This window comes from Prionailurus viverrinus, chromosome B3 (assembly GCF_022837055.1).
Source record: "Prionailurus viverrinus isolate Anna chromosome B3, UM_Priviv_1.0, whole genome shotgun sequence".
In the NCBI taxonomy this organism is placed as follows: Eukaryota; Metazoa; Chordata; class Mammalia; order Carnivora; family Felidae; genus Prionailurus; species Prionailurus viverrinus.
Genome location: NC_062566.1, coordinates 54,520,880 through 54,540,164, shown reverse-complemented (window position 1 = coordinate 54,540,164; position 19,285 = coordinate 54,520,880). Strand labels below are relative to the sequence as shown.

Sequence of the window (19,285 nt, the reverse complement as noted above, 5' to 3'; positions counted from 1 at the left end):
TATTGGCATCATTAATTTTGTTGTTAGAAAAAGAAATAATAATAAAAGCCACTAAAATGTTTTGTTTTGTATTACTATCATTAGGAGACATGGTGTCTTTCTCACAAATAGCTTATTATTCTTGTTTCTGTTTTTCCTTTTTAATTCTTTTATATCCATTTATTTTCTCTAACTCTATTTTATCAACTTTTCCATTTATTTATTTATTGTACATACCCAACCTTATTCTGGAATATATTTAAGATGACTTTATGCTCTTTTTATTGGCCCCAGTTACTTAAGTCTCCTATTGTAAACAGCCCCCATCCTTGAAAGCCTATGTAAGTGTTATTTGTTCTTTAACTATTTCCCCAATTGACTCTTTACTCAGCAATTAAAATTATATTGGCCCGATGATGTGGTGAGCTGTTTGTAAAATTGACCAATACCTCCTTAATTCTTTCCATTTGTACTTAACCTTTCTTTCCAAGCAAAGAAGTCATTAATTTTTTTCCTGAATGCCTCATTTCAATTTACTTCTTAAAAACATAATTCAAAAAATTTTAGACTTATCCATAGAAAGTTTGTATAATTTTTTAAAGTCTTAAATTCTTTCATCATCAGTAAGTTGATATTATTTATATTTTAGATTTTGGAATAAAATTTACTTTTATGCTACTTAAATTTAATGTCAAAGTAGAGTTTAACTTGTGTTTCTGAGTCAGATCTTAGTGTGCCTAACATTTTCATTTTCAATTTTAGTTGCTGAATAGCTTTCTACAGTGGATGTTATGTCTTTTGCTCTTTTTGATTTCTTACTGTTATGAATGTGCGCAATATAACAGCCTCGCATAGTTCAACTTTCTTAAGCTTCCTTTATCATTGGCTTTTAAAAGTCCTGTTTAGGAAATGGGAAAGAATAAATCAGAATTACTTGGGATGTTTTTTTCAAAACACATACCACTAGGAGTTCTGATAGTTTATTCTTTATGCCATCTCTCCTTGGAAATCCACAGTTATAGTCAGTCACTATCACTGAAGGAACTTGAGATAGCCCTCAGTTGTGTTAATTTGTCTTAGCATCCAAAAAGAAACTAGACTGCATGGTACTTGTTTATTTTTACAAAAAAAAAAATGATCAAAATTATTTATGGAAAATGGTATTTTATAAAGCAAATAAATAACTACAAATTTCAAATACATATTGTATCTAGTAATAAAAACATTTCTTGTTCTTCTAAAGTGGTAAATTAGACAAATACTTATTTTGGAGAAGTCACTGGTTATTAGGAAAGCAGTCCTGAAAATGGTACCCTTTCTTTAAGAAAATATTCAAGCCTTAAGTAGCAAGTACTAAAAGGAACACCAAAAGGAAATTCTTTTTTTAAAAAGTTATTTTCAGTCTTCATTCTTATTTCTTTTTGTCTTGGATAACCTTCACAAAAATGTATCTTTTTTATAACCAATACTCTAAACGTTGCCAGGTTTCACTTGTCTACTTTCTGGAGGCATCCAGTGTAGGTCCCTTCTTTTTTTTTCCTCTTTACTCTTGAATTAATCCTCTACCTACTTCACAGGCCGATTCTTTGATGAGAATGAATCCCCTGTTGATCCGCAGCATGGCTCTAAACTGGCGGATTATAATGGGGATGATGGTAACGTAGGTGAGTACGAGGCAGACAAGCAGGCTGAGCTGGCTTACAATGAGGAAGAAGATGGTGATGGTGGAGAGGAAGACGTCCAAGGTGAGCGTGGGCTTGGCCTCCATGCTGTGACCGTGAAACCCACCTCTAAATTTTTTGGTTGAATTTGTGTAGAATTTTCCCCACTTATTAACAGAATTACAATCTTAATACAAAGAGATTCTGTGTATTTTTTCAATTTTATTTTGAAAACAATTTTATGATAGTCATATTTTTAGATTTTAATTATTTTAAGTATTTTCATTTTAGTTATCTTATATGTATTATTGATATAGTTATAATTTGAAACTCAAAAGTATTCAGAAATTTTAGATTTAAATTGTTTTAAATGTCTCCAGGCTTTACCTACGGCAAATACTCCCAGAAAATAATTCTTTTCCAATTTCTTATCTGAAAACATTTCGTTATTCTAGGTACATATTTTGACCAGACAGCCTTTTTGTTATAAAGGAAGTCCCAAAGAGAATGGTCTCCATACTGAAGATAAGATATGTCACTACTGATTGAGTATAGGAAGGCTGTTTTTGAACTTTTTTCTGAGAGGCTGAAAATTTATATTTAACAGTTTGAAAAGATTTGTCTGTTTTATGTTTAATACACAGATTCAACATATTTTCCTTGTTAACTATGTAACTTCTGAGCTTTTAACTTATTAAAAGTTCAGAATCTACCTGTGTGCATGCAGCCCTACCCATGCATGCATATCAGAGTATATTACATTATTATGAGTTTTTAGGCCTATTTTCTGCCTGCTTATATCATTTAGTAGTATTTGTGGAACTTTTTCTCTTTTCTGTAAAAGTTGATTATGAACATAATAATGTGTGATGTATTCTATTTTATAATGTGATGCATGAAGTATTTTCCAATGTAAACTGTCTCAATTTCTTCCTTAACTCTTTTTAAGTAATCACATCTTACTTATGTTCATGACAAGAGTTGTTTTTATAAAACTGAAAAGAAATTATAGTTATCCTCAGATACTTTGTAGTTAATAGAAAAGGGGAAACTTAGAGACTCAGACTTCCATGCAGGATTGTTTTGATAGTACATTCTAGTTTTGGAAGAATGGTTGTTGGGAATAGAAAGAGATAATAATTATTCTAGGACTTCTATAAGGATACATTCATGAGAACTTCTCAAATGCTGTTTGGGGCTTTAGAATAAATTATACCTACCTTTTCTATAATCTCATCCATTTTTCATAAATTTTACCATTTTTTCTCATTGTTTTGTGTTTGTTTGAATGTTTGTTTTTTTTTTAATTTTTTTTTTAACGTTTATTTATTTTTGAGACAGAGAGAGGCAGAGCATGAACGGGGAGGGTCAGAGAGAGAGGGAGACACAGAATCGGAAGCAGGCTCCAGGCTCTGGGCCATCATCAGCCCAGAGCCCGACGCGGGGCTCGAACTCACGGACCGTGAGATCGTGACCTGAGCTGAAGTCGGACGCTTAACCGACTGAGCCACCCAGGCGCCCCTTGAATGTTTTTATTTGCAATTATTTATAACATTGTTGTGAGGCTTTTTCATGCATGTATATCATATCACCAATTAGATTACCAAGCTCTGGAGGGCAGGAATTTTCACTTATGTTGCCTTATATTTTGTTTGTGTCCTTTTCTGTCTTCATATTCACCCCACCCTCCACCCCCCATAGTACTTAGCCTACATAGGTCAATGTTGTTAACTGATAATTTTATGCTTTCTCATTGAGTTTTAGAACTGTGACTAGAATAATAACCCTTTAACTTTTGGTCTTATAAATTTAGTTTATAGTTTAAACATTCTCTAGTTTTCTTCCTAAGAGCTTCTATCATATCATTGGATAATTTTGAGGGTTTTATTAGAGCAAATAATTTCAGCTGTAACTGAAAGACATTTCTTATGCTTTTGGCTGTCTTAAAGTTAATGACTTGTATCACAAAATTTCAGATATTTTGTATGGCTTTTATCCATGGTAGGTACATTTATCTTCAGTGCCTCCTCCCTCTCTTCTCTCTCTCTCTCTCTCTCTCTCTCTCTCTCTCTCTCCCCTATACCCATTTCCCTTTCCCTCTCCCATCCCCAGTTTTCATTGTAACTTTCCACTTTAGGTCACCAGTATCCTCATGCTGCTCTGCCTTTCCTTTCACAAGGAAATAAAGGCATCAGTTCTAAGGAATATAAGGAAATGACCTAAGGTGATACCCTCAGTGAAGTAGGGAGGGGATTGTTAGATTTTGGGGTTTTCTCATTTGCAACTCAATCTTACTTGAGCTGGGGGTTGCCACTTACATTTTTATCCCATTTTGGGGTTCACTAGATGACAGCAGTAGAAGGATAGGACAGCTACCAAGGGGACTCCTTTATGATAGGGAACAAAGCCACCAGCGCAGCTAGTGAAGAGGGATGTTTGGGTGAACTGACTAAAAAAGAGTATTGGAAAGCCAAATAACTTAAAACATGCTTTCAGGGATTCTTTAGGTATGGCATTAACTGTCCAGAAAGTGGGAAGGGGGAATTATGGTTGTTCCCTAGTTTATCAATAATTTGGATTCTAAATTTTATTATTAAGTTAGAATATTTAGAATTTAAGAACATTTCTTCATAGTTGCAATGTAGAAATAATGGTTGGGTTCCCAGGCAAGTTTGCACTTGTAGCCAAAGCAGGCAGTAGAAAAGAGTGGGGGAAAAAACATTAGGTTAGGAGACCAGCCGTTGAGTATTGCTTTTCAAGTCACTTTAACTCTCTAGGTCACAGTTTCTTCATCTGTAATGTGACTGTTGAACTACAATAGATGGTCCTTCTCAGTTCTAAAATTCTGTGATCATATTCACAGTGGAATCACTATGTACAACACAGGTATAATGGGAGAATGTGTTTCAGATTTGAGCATGCCTGAAACATATCTTCCCCCAAACCCAGGAAAGAAAATCTTTACTGCCATTAAGACTCTGCAGCCAGAGATATCAAAAATTGAAACATGCTTGTAACAGATGGTTGCTGTACTTGTGATGAACATAGCATAATGTATAGATTTGTGGAATCACTATGTTGTATACCTGAAACTAATATGACATTGTGTCAACTTCAATTAAAATTGAAACACTATTAGGGGCTCTTCTCTACTCTTCCTAATATTAGGAGGAGTTTTGTTGTTTTGTTTTGTTTTGTTTTTCCTCAATCTGTTGGGTCCCTAGGATTAGAGATTCCACTTATAGTGCTGAGGTTCTGGATTCAGCTAAGGTCAATGGAGATTTGGGCAGCAACTCTGCCAATAGAGTTTATCTGCCAGCTTTATCTCTGATGCTTGTTCATATGTATTGATCATTTGGGACACTACTATCTGTAAAGTGTTTTCTTGTAGAATTAAGTGAGGCCTATTTTTCCTGTGTTTACAGTTCTGGTTTATTTTGATTTTTAATTCTTGGTTTCCTGAAGCAGCCTAAAAAAATATTATTTTATTTACATTGGTGTAGAAAAATTTTTTTCCTGCCTTCTTTTAAGTGACCCAATGAGGGGCGCCTGGGTGGCTCAGTCAGTTGAGCGTCCAACTTCAGCTCAGGTCATGATCTCAACATCTGTGAGTTCGAGCCCCACTGGGTTCTGTGCTGACAGCTCAGTTCCTGGAGCCTGCTTCGGATTCTGTGTCTCCCTCTCTGCCCCTCCCTTGCTCTTGCTCTCTCTCTCTCCCAAAAATGAATAAATAAAATTTTTAAAAATTAAAAAAAAAATTAAATGACCCAATGAAAAGATTACCTCTGGAAATACTCTGCATCTGATGGATATCTTTTAATTCATTCTTTATTGTAATAAGGAGATGGATGTTTATAAATTCTCTTTACTCTTATCTTTAATCCCATAAAAGTTCCAAGTTTCTTTAACAGAGTATGACCTGCATATTTATTTATGGTTGTATTTATGTGCTTGTGGAAGGAAGCTGAGCCTAATGCTTGAGTGCCTGGATTCTGGAGCTGGACTGCCTGGATTTGAATCCTAGCTCCAGCACTTACCAGCTCTGTGACCTTGTGAATTACCTAACTCTATGCCTCAATATCCTTATCTGTAAAATAGGGGTATAGTTACTTAACTAAGCTGTTGTTATGTAGATTATATGACTCAACTATTTGTTCAGCACTTAGGGCAGGTCTTCCACAATGTAAGCACTACATAAGTGTTTGTTGAATAATAGTTTTTAAGAAGTTAAAGCAAATACAGAATATTTTTCTTTGGATTGCCTGCTTTGGAGGATAATTACACTTTGGTTTGTGGATTAACGTGTACTTTTTAGTGGAGCCTCACTGCCTTATTATCTCCAAGATGTTCTTGTTTGGTAGAGCTTGCTTTATGGAGGTGATCCTTTCTTGACTTCAGAGGGAATTTAGGAATTATTTAATAAATTATGAATGTCCTTCTATTTCCTTAATAGTCATTTTATGTTAATGAGCTATTTACAGATTTTGCTGCCTTGTAAAATGAAATATATATATATATATATATATATATATATATATATATTTAGTTTTCAGGTTGTTATTCTATATTAGATTTGACTAGGTAATTTCATCATACTTTATAAATACTGTACATGCAAATAGGTTGTCAGTAGAAATTTGAATTCTGGTTAGAATAGCTATACTGAAAGTGGACTCTAGTTAATGTAAATAATAGTTCAGTGTAAGAAAAATGCAATATTCCAAAAGTCCTGTGAAATTCTGAAAAATAATGTGAAGGCACAGTATTAACATTTGATTAAAAGCATGAATTAATAAAACCAACAAACTCCTCTGTATATTTATAGAAAACTTTAGAAGTAAAGACTCCTTCCTATACATTATTATTATTATTATTACTATTATTATTATTTTGAGATAGGATAAACAGTTGCTATCTGTATTCTACTGAGAAGGTAACTAAAGGTCTAAAGAGGTTTAGAAACTAGATCAGGTTTGTTAAGGGACTGAGCCAGAGCTAGAATTCAGTGTTTTTATTCCTAGAGCTTTGCTCTTACCTTCTCTTTATAATTTTTCATTTAAAAGTCTTCCAACATACCTACTTTCAATAACTTTCCTGTTAAATTTTTAGGAATTCTCTTTTGTATAGCTGCTTTTCCCACCCCTCTGTGGTGATTAAGTCTTCATTTAATTACTGAAGTCATGAAAGATGTATTTATAGCCATAAGGTGATATCCCATAACATGGATTCTAAGGAGAGCTTTCTGGAGAGGTGCCAGTGATCATTTTCCTGTTTAAAACCAAAGATATTTTTTTAAAGTACAACAAGTTCTATGTTAAGATATTAGCATTTTTTCAAAATACAAATGTGATTATGGATACAATTTCAGCCTCTACCTGTAACAGATCTGGGGTTATCTTATCACAGCTAGTGGATTACACTATTAAAGATATAAGATAATTTTGTTGGCCTATGATGCAAAATTGTTGCCTGCAATTCTAAATGAGAATTTCTGTAAGTTTAATAGGAAAGTTATTGAAAGGAAAGAAAAAGTTGTCTTATTTGGCATTTTTTTAAATGAATAAATATAAAGAAGAAATAAGAACACATCATTATGTAAGATACACAGTACATATATCACATAGCATTTTTCTTGAACAAAATTTTACCATAGGATATACTAGAGAAGTTAAGAGTGGATTACCATAGGATATACTAGAGAAGTTAAGAGTAGCAAACCTATCAAATCTAAAAGACAAATTTCAGAAAACTATAGTATATATGTGAATTGGGATTCTGACTCTTGAAATATATAAAATTATATTTATATATAACTCATATAACTCTTTAAATTATATAAAATTGTATTTCTGGACAATTATGATAGTAACATCTCAATCTATCAAAAACTAAGCTGATGGGTAATTGTAACTGTGAACTATAAAGTATGAAAAATCATTTTTCAAGGCTGTGGAAGAATAAAAGAAGAAAAAAATAAGAAAACCAAACAAAGAAAAAAAGAAAAAAAAACAAGGCTCTGGAGGAGCTAACAGATGTCACTAAAAGCCATACACTAGAAAGAAAGTCTCTTTACTTTGATTAAATTACTTTTCATTCTTGTTCTAACATAATTTTAATATTCTGAGCGGTCTTATTTCAAAACCTGTAGTTTGTAACAAAATTAGAAAAGGATTGCTACTGTGAGATAAACAGTAATGTGAAGTGGCAGATGATAGCCAAGAAGGACCCAGAAAAACCTGTCAATATCCAAATAAGTCAAACTCTAAAGAGTCATTTAATGTAGCTACTCAAAGTGACTTTGAGGATCTTACTAACAATATTATGTAATATATTTTTTTTCTTTTTGGTAAAGAAGAAGTTAAATTTTGGTTAGTATATCATTTAAGAAGTTGCTGCTAAACTCTTTGCAGAGGAGCAAAGAAATTCACTATAATGTTAAATATTGGGATTATGAGTAGCTTTTATTTTCCTATCTTTTATTTTCCAATTTTTATGTGATGAGTGTGGATTAATTTTGTAATTAGAAAAAGTCTTGGTTTTTAAGGGCATGAAAATGTATACAGAACGGTTTCTAAAACTTTTATTTTTAAATTTTATTTATTTATTTATTTTCATTGAAAGAGAGAGAGAGAGCAGGCAGGGAAGGGCAGAAGAACAGGGAGGGAGACAATCCCAAGCAGGTTGCACACTCAGCATGGAGCCCGATGGGGGTGGAGGTGGGAGGATCAATTCCACAACCATGAGATCATGACCTGAGCTGAAATCAAGAGTTGGATGCATAACGGACTGAGCCATCTAGGCACTCCAAAAACTAACTTATAGAACTAATTCATTTAGTAGAAATAATGTATTTTATATACAAGAACCAACTCCTCAATGTTTGTGGGTTCCTAAAGTTTGGCTAACTATATCTAGCTCTACTATCATCAAAAGATTTGTTAAATTAAGTAATCTTCCAATATATTGGAAGACTGGAAGACAGACTTTTCACTGTTTATCCAAGCAACTAAGAAATAAAGCGCTATTTTAGAAGGTATAAAATAACAAATAGAAAACTACTGAGGCTTGATTTTATTGGTTTTCTGCAAGTGATTTTAAAAATAATATCCTTGATACATAATTATTTTCCTTACAGATGATGAGGAACGAGAACTTCAAATGGATCCTGCAGACTATGGAAAACAACGTTTCAATGACGTTCTTTAAGCCCTAAAGGAAAACTTCAGAAAACCTAAAGTGCTGTAAAATGGAATGATTTCTACTTTGTTGTTTCTGACTTTTGTTGTAAAGATCAGTTGTATCAGTTGTAAAGATACATTGAGATAGATTTAAGGAAAAATTTTAATGAAGAAATGTACCCATGTACATATGTGAACTTTTTCATATTGTATTATTAAAGCAGAGATTTTTTTGTTATATTACAGTTGAGCCAAAAACAAAGTAAGCAAAACTGTAATCTTTGCATTTAAAATGAACTAATGTATATTTTACATTTTATTGAGCCTAATTCTTTCCACAAATGGACAAATAGTAAAAATTGGTTGTACGGTTTATATGTTGCACATAGCATAACCCCAGTGAGAACAGTTATTCAACTGAAAAACTTTTTATACACTAATATATTCTTGTTAGCCCAACAGGTGTTCTGTTCTATCTACCCCTCATCTCGTGCTCTTCACGGAGTTATATCTAGTCACATAAAAGAGGGGTTGGAACCTGGAAGCCAAACACTGGGCAGCATGTGTGCAAAATCATTTCCCTACTCCTTTTATTTTACATGAGTGCTGATGTGTTTTGGCAGATTAACTTTTAGCTTAGGCCTGATGGAAGTTGAGGTAACCTGCAAAGACATAACAATATTTATGAGTTATACCTTACTTAGTTCATGAAATTGTGAAATGCATGATTGACAATATCTTTTCAATTTTTATTTTTTTCACATAATACTGGTACTGTTTAACGATAACCATCACTGGCTAAATTTTTTATATTTTCAGAGTCCAAGTTGGTGAAAATATTCATGATTTAAATGCCAGATTCTGAAAGAAGCTAAATCAACTTCAAAATGAATCTGCAATCAGCATTTCAAAGCTTCTCTGGTAGTTTTAGTGATCTTATTTGACTAGAATTTTTCAGAAGTACTATAAGGAGTTTTAACAGATTTTTATTAACACACAAATAAGTAGAAGTGCAGTGAGGTCTACAACTGTTTTATTAAAATAGCTTAAGAGTTTGTAATAAAGATGAAGAATCTTTGTAATTAATATGTTAAGAACCCATAAGCCTCATATTTGCTAGACTTACAGAATTATTTTAAATGCATTTGTCTTTTTTGACACTATTCTGGAGAATGCTTAAGCTAGTTAATCCCTGTTTTCAGATTTAAATCTTTTAAATCTTATCCCCCCCAAAATAAAAGGTTTTGATCACAAGGAGACATTTAAGGTTGTTAACTCTGTTTTTCAGAAGGACTACTGTTAATTGCACATAAACATGAAATTTTTTTTCCCCCTTGTGCTCAGGTTCTAGTCAAAATTCAAACTTACAAAGGTAAAAAAAGCTGTTCATTTATTAGAAGTGCAAAAATTCTTAGACTTCAGTTTGCAATTATTTAATGACCAGGAAAAGATACAGTGATTTACTAAAATTGTTATTTCTACCAAATCAAAATGGCAATTTATGCCTTTGCTGAGTATATCAGGCCTATAATGAATAGGTATAATAGTTCACAGAATTTTTTAAAATGGAGTTAAAGGGAATTGATGTACACCTTTTGGGCATTAGAGTGGGAAGATGAATCTAAAACATACTTCTAGTAATACTTTATATTTAATACTGTAAAATCTTTACAAATGAAAACCATGAAATTTCCTGCCTTAGTTCCTTTGTCATAAGAACAATCACTTAATTATATGGTAGCTATTACTTATATAGCAAAATTTCTTCAATTAGCAGTCTAGACATTTTATAAACTGAGAGATCTTGGACCAATTGATAATGTTTCTGACTGTATTAACATTTTAGTGCTATAAAATACTATGTGAATCTTAAAATTCTGACATTCTACAGTCTGTATTAGACATGCTGGTTTTTATAATATTTTACTTCTGCCTTAAGATTTAGGTTTTTTAAATGTATTTTTGCCCGGAATTAAGTGTTAATTTGATGGAAACTCTGCTTTTAAAATCATCACTTAACTGGGTTCTAATAAATTAAAATTAAACTTGTTTTACTATTTTTCTGATTCTGACACATATACACACATCACACTCATGTGATGCAAATAGTTACATTTTAACACTAAAATTTGAGCAAATTTAGAATTCATTTTAGGCTAAGCTAAACTAGATTGCAGAAAAATTTATATTAGGGTTGTTTACCGTAGTGCTAGTGTAACAAATACTGAATGCTTCCTATGTGCCCAGCATTATCTTATGTAATAAGAATACTGTAGTGGGTAAGATAGACCAGGTTTCTGTTCTCATGGAGCTTACATTCAAGTTGGACCAGTCCGACAATATACAAGTAAACACAAGAACCAGCTAATTTTAAATAGTGATAAGAACTATTAAAAATAAAACAAAGTTCCAAGGTTTCAAGGTCTCTTAAGTTTCCAAATAATAAGGTTTTCAACTTAACTGAAACATAATTATGAAGCTAGAATATCATGAGAGAAATGAGGCTGAAGAGGTATGGAAAGGGTAGGGTAGGTAGAACCTTTTAAGTTCAGGTCACTTGCTACTGACCCATAAAGAGAAAATATAAAATCCAAAATATACATGGAGGGATGATTCTAAGGAAAATGTGAATACAACTTCAAAATCATTTCTAAAATATGTCCCTTTATTTTAAAAAATCTTAAGATTGTGTTCCTTTTTGACTTGTCCTGTATACACCTGTAAACATAAAATTTGCTAGAATATGAGGACAGAGAATGTATAAAACAAAACAAAACAAAAACCGTGTAGTTATGAGGGGGGTAGTCACTTGTCATAATGGCTAGCCTTGGAAACTTCTGTTCCCTCACATGTCTGACCCCATGGCTTCAATAAGACAATCAAACCATGTGATGTTAATACATTTCCAAAGTCTAGGTTATTGAGTCTTCACATAAATATTCAGTTCTAATTGGGCTATATCTAATTCCTTTTAAGACTCTCCTCACTAAGGGTTCCAAATGAAAATTCAAACAACTGTCCCAGAAAGAAAAAGGGGAAATTTAATGGTCCATGTAAATAAACTGCAAAAAGGGCAGAAGTCAGCTGGACTTGAGGATAATTGTATTGACACAAGGACTTAAACGCTGCCAACTTTGTTTCACTAACTCCCATTTCTGCTTCTCTCTACTTGCTACTTTCTTTCACTCCGACTAGCTCTCCCCTCAAAACTCTAACCAAGACTTCCAGCAGGTCACATTTTCTTAGTTTTGCCACCTGAGAACAGCTGCTCTTCTTTCCTTAATTCCACTCCAAAAAATATGAGGGAAGGGAGATTTTTGTTTCTGACTATGATTAATTTGACTAGCCCTTTCTGAATTAGTGGTAACTATAAAACTGGACAAGATGTAAGTGACTGTTTTGGGGCAGCAAAAAACTTAAGCTTCTGAAATAAGGGAAACTTAAGCAGTTGAGCCCCACAGTCACCCAGCTTCCTATGGGTGTAAAAAAGCTGAACTGAGACGACAGAGATCATAGTGGGGAGCAGCTGAAGCAGTTGGAGATCAATTGGGTGGACATCAGAGAAGAGGGAGCTATCTATACAGAGAGGTAGCCCCAGAAATCCTTATAAGGGTGCCCACAAGTTCATGGCTGAGGGCTGGACTGTACATAATTAGAGCAAAACCACCTGATGCTTACCCCATAGCAGTTGCCACAGAGTTGAGAATGGAACGTAGATACCAGAGGTCAAGAAGTGTTGCCATAAAGGGCGCCTGGGTGGCTCAGTCGGTTAAGTGTCCGACTTCAGCTCAGGTCATGGTCTTACGGTTCGTGAGTTTGAGCCCCACATGGGTTCTGTGCTGACAGCTCAGAGCCCGGATTCTGTCTCCCTCTCTCTCTGCCCCTCCCCCACTCACGCTCTGTCTCTCTGTTTCTCCCTCTCTCTCTCTCAAAAATAAATAAAAACATTAAAAATATTAATTAAAAGAAGTGTTGGCATGAAAGCCGTGCTACAGGACACTAGGTTTCTGGGCCTGTCAAGGTGGAGTTCTGTAACAATTGTGGCATCCAGATAAACGATTAGAAAGGTTGCACCTTGGGCGTAAAGACCATGCTCTCGAGTAAGACCTACCCTAGGTCTGCCCTAACAAGCTCTGACAAGATTGTAAGGGGAGTTAAAGTATGAAGATTGAGTCCTGTCAAGTTAGAACTTAATGAAACTCCTTCGGCTTCTCATAGATATGAACTAACAAAGCATAAAACCAAGCCTATATTAGTTTAAGGTAACTACTCAGTAACTGAAGAATCTGCTAAAATAAGAATCATCACTTTTCAGAAGATAACAATCAAGAATCTATACAACATATACACAATGTCTAGTTTTCAATAAAAAATTATCAGACATACAAAGGCTTGAAATGTGATCTATAGTTAAAAAAATTAGATGGCTGTTGTTATTTGTTATATTGTTATTTGTTAATGCAGGTATTAAAAGTGTTTACTGCACTGTATGTTAACTAACTTGAATTTAAATTTTAAAACATTAAATTAAAAAGTCCTAAAAAAAAGTATGTTTAAAGATTAAATGAAAATGTTTTAAGTAAGTGAACAGATAGAGGATCTCAGCACAGAAATGAAAATTATAGAAAACCTAATGGAAATTCTAGAACTGTGAAGTATAGTAACTGAAATGAAACATTCATTGGATGGGTTTAATTGCAAATTGCAAATAGCAGTAGAATGAATTTGAAGACATACAAATGTAGTTGTACTATAAGTATTTGAAAATGTAAGGTTGAAATGTTGAGAGACCAAGAAATGTGGATTTGGGATTCATTCAATATTTATTGAGTGCTCCAGACACCCCCTAACACATAAGCCTAAAGATTCAATCATGAAAGAACAATGATCATTCTTTTAATTTCTTATTGAGTACCTAATCTGTATAGAGAGCTGTTTTGAGTACTACAATGTCTCTGCCTTCATGGAACTTACATAAATACCAAAGGGAGAGATCATTATTTTCTATACTCATAGTGATAAATGCTTTAAGAAAAATAAATCAGAATAAAGGAATAGTGATGGAGGAGTGCTATTTTTAGATAGGATGATCAGGGAGGGCCTTTCTGAAGAGGTGGTGTGAAAATAAGCCATGTGGATATCTTGTGCAACACTATCCAATAGAAATATAATGCAGGATACCTATGTAATTTTGAATTTTCTAGTAACTACATTTTTAAAAAAAACTGGTGAAATTTTGATATTTAACCAATATATCCAAAATATTACCATTTTAATATGTAATCAATATAGAACACTACTAATGAGATAGAGATATTTTATATTTTCTTTTGTGCTAAATCTCAAATCTAGTGTGTATTTTACATTTACAGCACATCTCAATATGGACATTAAGTTGTCATTGGAAATATTTGGTATTTGACATTCATAAAATTTATATTTGAGTTAATACATTCACATACTCATGTTCCAAGTATACTTAAAAGTTTTATAATAACTGAACCAAATATTAATTTTTTTCAATATACTTCACTCTTTAGGGCAGTTTCAGGTTCATAACTAAATTAAGTAGGAAGTAGAAAATCCCAGCATATCCCACACACACACACACACACACACACACACACAGCTTCCGTGCCATCAACATCCTGCACCAGTGTAGAATTATTTGTTAAAATTGATAAACCAACACTGTGTATACATCATTATCAACCAAAGTCAGTTTACATTAAGATTCACATTTTGTATTGTACCTTCTATGGGTTTGGACAAATGTATAATGACATGTATCTACCGTTATAGTATGCAGAACAGTTTCACTGCCTTAAAAATCCCGTGTTTTCCACTTGTTCCTCTTTCCTTATCCCAAAATCCCTGGCAGCCACTGACCTTTTTACTGTCATCATAGTTTTATCTTTTCCAGAATGTCATATGATTATAATCATACAGCATATAGCCTTTTCAGATTGGCTTCTTTCACTTAGTAATATTCATTTAAGATTACCCCTTATCTTTACATTACTTGATAGCTCACTTCTTTTTAGCTGATTAATACTCCATTGTATGACTATGTTGCAGTTTATGCATTCCCCCATTGAAGGACATCTTGATTCTTCCAACTTTTGGCAATTATGAATAAAGTTGCTATAGACATTCATGTGTAGATTTTTGTGTGGACACAAGCTCAACTCCTTTGGGGAATACCAAGGGGCAATTTTTTTTATTTCTTTTTTATTTTGTTAATTTCTTTAAAAAAAATTTTTTTTTTAATGTTTTATTTATTTTTGACAGAGAGAGAGAGAGACAGAGCATGAGCGGGGGAGGGTCAGAAAGAGAGGGAGATACAGAATCCGAAGCAGGCTCCAGGCTCTGAGCCATCAGCACAGAGCCCGATGCAGGGCTCGAACTCACAGACTGAGAGATCATGACCTGAGCCCAAGTCGGACACTCAACCGACTGAGCCACCCGGGCGCCCCGGGGCAATTTTTTTTTATTGTAGCAAAACTACCATGGTACATTTATTTACATGCAAAGTACAATTCAGTGCCATTAAGTACATTACAATGTTGTGCAACCATTACCACTAACTGGTTCTAGAACTATTTCATCACCCCAGCTGGAAGCTCTGTTAAGCAGTCACTCAGGTTATTAATTTTAAATTTTGTTAATTAAAATTAAATAAAGTTAAAAATTAATTTCCTCAGTTGCACTACCACATTTCAAGTGCTCAGTCCACCCATGGCTTGTGGTTAGTGGCTATTGAATAACACAGGTCTAAGGGAAAAGAAGTAGAGGCAGAGAAATAACAAAAACAAAGTCCTTGATACAGGAATATACTTTTTCAGAGAATGGTTAATTAGCCAGTAGGATGGGAATACAAATAGCAAGAGGTAGGGAATGTAGTCATGAGGTAGCCAAGAGTGAGCTAATGAAGGGCTTTGCATGTTATAGTGAAGACTTTAGATTTTATTTTAAGGGTGTTGAAAAATTTATAAAGAGGTTTAAAATGATCACCTTGGCTGTGTTTTGGAAAGATTGACGGAGGTTCAAGAATGGAGCAGGAAGACTTACAGTATTCTAGGTCAGAGATGATGGTCCTTGAACTAGGGGAGATAGCTGAGGTGGTAAGTGTTTGGATTCAAGATATACTTTCAAGGTTTAATTTATTGCACTTACAGTGGATTGGATGAAATATAAGAGAATTATATTCTATCCAGTGGAGAATACTAAGAGAGAAACAGGTTTGAGAGTTTAGTTTTGACCATGTTAAGTTTCAGATGATCATTGCCATCAAGTGAATGCAATATTAAAGTACAATGGCAGTTCTGATACTATTTCAATGTTTATTATGAATATTGCTTTCTTAGTTGTAGTATGAGAGTGATAAAAATATGCCTCATAGGGGCACCTGGGTAGCTAGGTTCGTTAAGTGTGTGACTCTTGATCTCAGCTCTTGATCTCAGGGTCATGAGTTCAAGTCCCACATTGGGCTCCATGCTGGGCGTAAGGCCTATTCAAAAATACCTCATAGATGGGTGCCTGGGTGGCTCAGTCCATTAAGCATCCAACTTCGGCTCAGGTCATGATCTTGCAGTTTGTGGGTTAGATCCCTGCATTGGGCTCTGTGCTGAGAGCACAGAGCCTGGAGCCTACTTTGAGTTCTGTGTCTCCCTCTCTCTCTGCCCCTCCCCTGCTCACACTGTCTCTTTCTGTCTCAAAAATAAGTAAATATTAAAAAAAATTTTTTAAATATCTCATAGAGGGGCGCCTGGGTGGCGCAGTCGGTTAAGCGTCGACTTCAGCCAGGTCGCGATCTCGCGGTCCCTGAGTTCGAGCCCCGCGTCGGGCTCTGGGCTGATGGCTCAGAGCCTGGAGCCTGTTTCCGATTCTGTGTCTCCCTCTCTCTCTGCCCCTCCCCCGTTCATGCTCTGTCTCTCTCTGTCCCAAAAATAAAATAAAAATGTTGGAAAAAAAAATTAAATATCTCATAGAGATAGAATTAATGTAAGACTGGATTGTGAAGTGCATATGTCTTATATATCAGATAAAAGGTAATAAGGGATTTGCTGAAGGATTTTGTTAAATATCCAAGATGCTTCTATCACATTACTTAGTGAACACCTTATTTCATTAATATTTTCAGATAGCAATAATTTTGTATAGTTTAGAAAGCATGCATGCCACTAAGTTTTTGCATTAAGTTTTTTTCCTGTGGCTACTGCTTTGTGTATAAATATACCTGACTTTTTTTAAGTTCATATTTTGAAACCCTTATTTTATTCTAAAATCTTGGACAAAGTTTTTACTGAAGCTTAATGACATTACGAACTGTCATTTATAAATGAATAAATAATCTCACTTCACTTTCACAACAATCCACTTAGATATTGCAGAGGAGAGTCTAGTAGAAACTATTAGATGTAAACGATGTATGTTAAGATCAGAACATAATCGTTATCCTCTGAAAAAATGTTAAAATGTTAAATAAATTGCAAAAGCATTTAGGCTTGCTACCAGCAAACTTTCTAAACTTAACAGGAGACAGTAGGATGTGGTATAATGAACAGAAGGACAGCTTGCTTGAGTCCTGATTGTATTTCTTACTACTGGATTCTTTGGAAAGGGTGACTGTTTTTTCCTTTGTTCTCCCTTCCTCCTACCTTAAAAAAAAATTTCAGCGTCTTCAGCTGAAGAGTTGCGGGGTGGGGGTGGGGTGGGGGGGGAGCTCTAATATCACCTATTCACAGGGTTGTTGGGAAAATCAAAATGCATATAAAAGCACTTTGTAAATGGCATATTTAAGTTTTAGAAGAGCGAACACTGGTAGTTATTACCACTGATATTTTTTTTCAGAAATATTCCCAATTTTTACCTGATTTAAAAATTATGTTGGTAATCAGTTGGGGTAATTGTTTAACCTGTATGGTTTTCCATGATATACACTGGATAATCAGTAACTATTTGTTGATTTCCAGTTAGTTTTTCAGGAATCTATTATTTTGTGCACTAATACCAGTTCTTCTCGCTGATACACCACTGGCTGTCAGTAAACATCGCATTCAGAGCATTCTTGTAATCGGAAGATATCGGGTGCAAATGAACTCTGAGCTCTGGCAAGATCTGCAGTATATAAGGCATTCAGGAGACAACTCACCTGCTCCACACTTTGAAACAACCAGATTCACAAGGGTTCTCTGCTTACCTCGCAGCCTCATCTCTCCACTTTCTTCCCCTCAACTCCTCTATCCCCAGCGCACAGAACTACTACCCTAACTACTCAACACAATCTCATTTTTGGCTTTTTTCCATCTGTTTACCTAGGCACTCTTCCTTTGTAACATCAACTCTTCAGGTCATCTCATGAAAGCCTTCCCACACCCCGTTTGTACGCCTGTCAAGAACTCCTTGTGGTCATTTTAGCACATTGTATTTAAATTGTTTACTTGTCTGTCTTCTTCAGACCGTGAACTCTGAGAAGGCAGGGTTCACGTCTACCTTGTATCCCTCGCATTCTAGTATGGTCTTCACACATTGTGTTTTTTCAATAAATATTTCTTGATTGAATAATGTGAGTGGCCCAGAGCTTTAGTAAACAGATAATGCTCTTCCAATCATTAGTCTTGGTTTTTTGATAGTTCACTAGGGCTAGATGCTCGGATTGATACATTTTCACTCCATTAGGCTGACAGTCCTTAGACCCAGGCAAGCAGGTAGGAACTCATTTGTCTATCTGACTTCTCGGCAGAACCACAGCCGAGTTCGCGTGGAGTCGAATGGCGTGGGCTTGTGTGACAGAATCACAAGCAACTGCTATGCTCTCTAGGCAGAGAGCTGGAAAGAGGACCTTCAAGGGCCACCGGGATCCCTGGAAAGATGAAGGATTCGTCTCAACATGGCCTGGGGCAGCGCTCTACACACACTACCACCTCCAGCGCGCCAAGGCGTTAGTCCCACCCCATCCCATTTGGCTCCACCCACAAGGCGCGCCCGGGTTACTAACCCTAGCCGCCAGGGTGAGCGACGCGTTCCTAAGCCCCGCCTCCACGGTGAGGGCGCGCTCCCCCTCCCAGCTCTGCCTAAGCAGTTCCGTTAGCAGCGGGAGGAAAAACCGTCCTTCGGGTCCCCGCCTCTTCACTCCCAACGCTTTACTCCCTACTCCCCCTGCAATCACTACACTGCCAGCTACGGAGGCCCTTAAAGTACAAATATCCCCCAGGTCCTGGCGTATCCTGATAGGTTTTGTCATTGTTCCTCCATTCGGTCCTAAGAGCCTGCGTTCATTTTGTGTCAGGAATCAGGCTTGTGAGTTTCTTCCGGCGGCAGGAACTCCAACGCTCTTTACGGAAGTAAAAGCTGGATTTTTTTTTTTTTTTTTTTGACTCTGAGGCCGCCCGCATTCCTTCCCTCCCACCTCGCGGAATTGTGGCGGGAGGGGGAGGAGAAAGTCAAGGCGCCTGCGCGGAGAGG

At 35.3% G+C, this 19,285-nt stretch overlaps 1 protein-coding gene across 2 annotated transcripts in view; it reads left to right on the top strand.

Moving 5' to 3' along the window:
* GOLM2 (golgi membrane protein 2) overlaps positions 1-10,574 on the top strand; it is a 104,632-nt gene extending 94,058 nt beyond the window's left edge. Inside the window, exons 9-10 of one of the 2 annotated variants that reach the window (XM_047862991.1) lie at positions 1,557-1,724; positions 8,776-10,574. In XM_047862991.1, coding sequence (XP_047718947.1) covers positions 1,557-1,724; positions 8,776-8,846 — 239 coding nt within the window. In that variant the 3' untranslated portion in view covers positions 8,847-10,574. The remainder of the gene's footprint in view (positions 1-1,556; positions 1,725-8,775) is intronic. The other variant, XM_047862992.1, reaches the window with a different exon arrangement.
* The last annotated feature ends 8,711 nt before the right edge of the window (positions 10,575-19,285 follow it).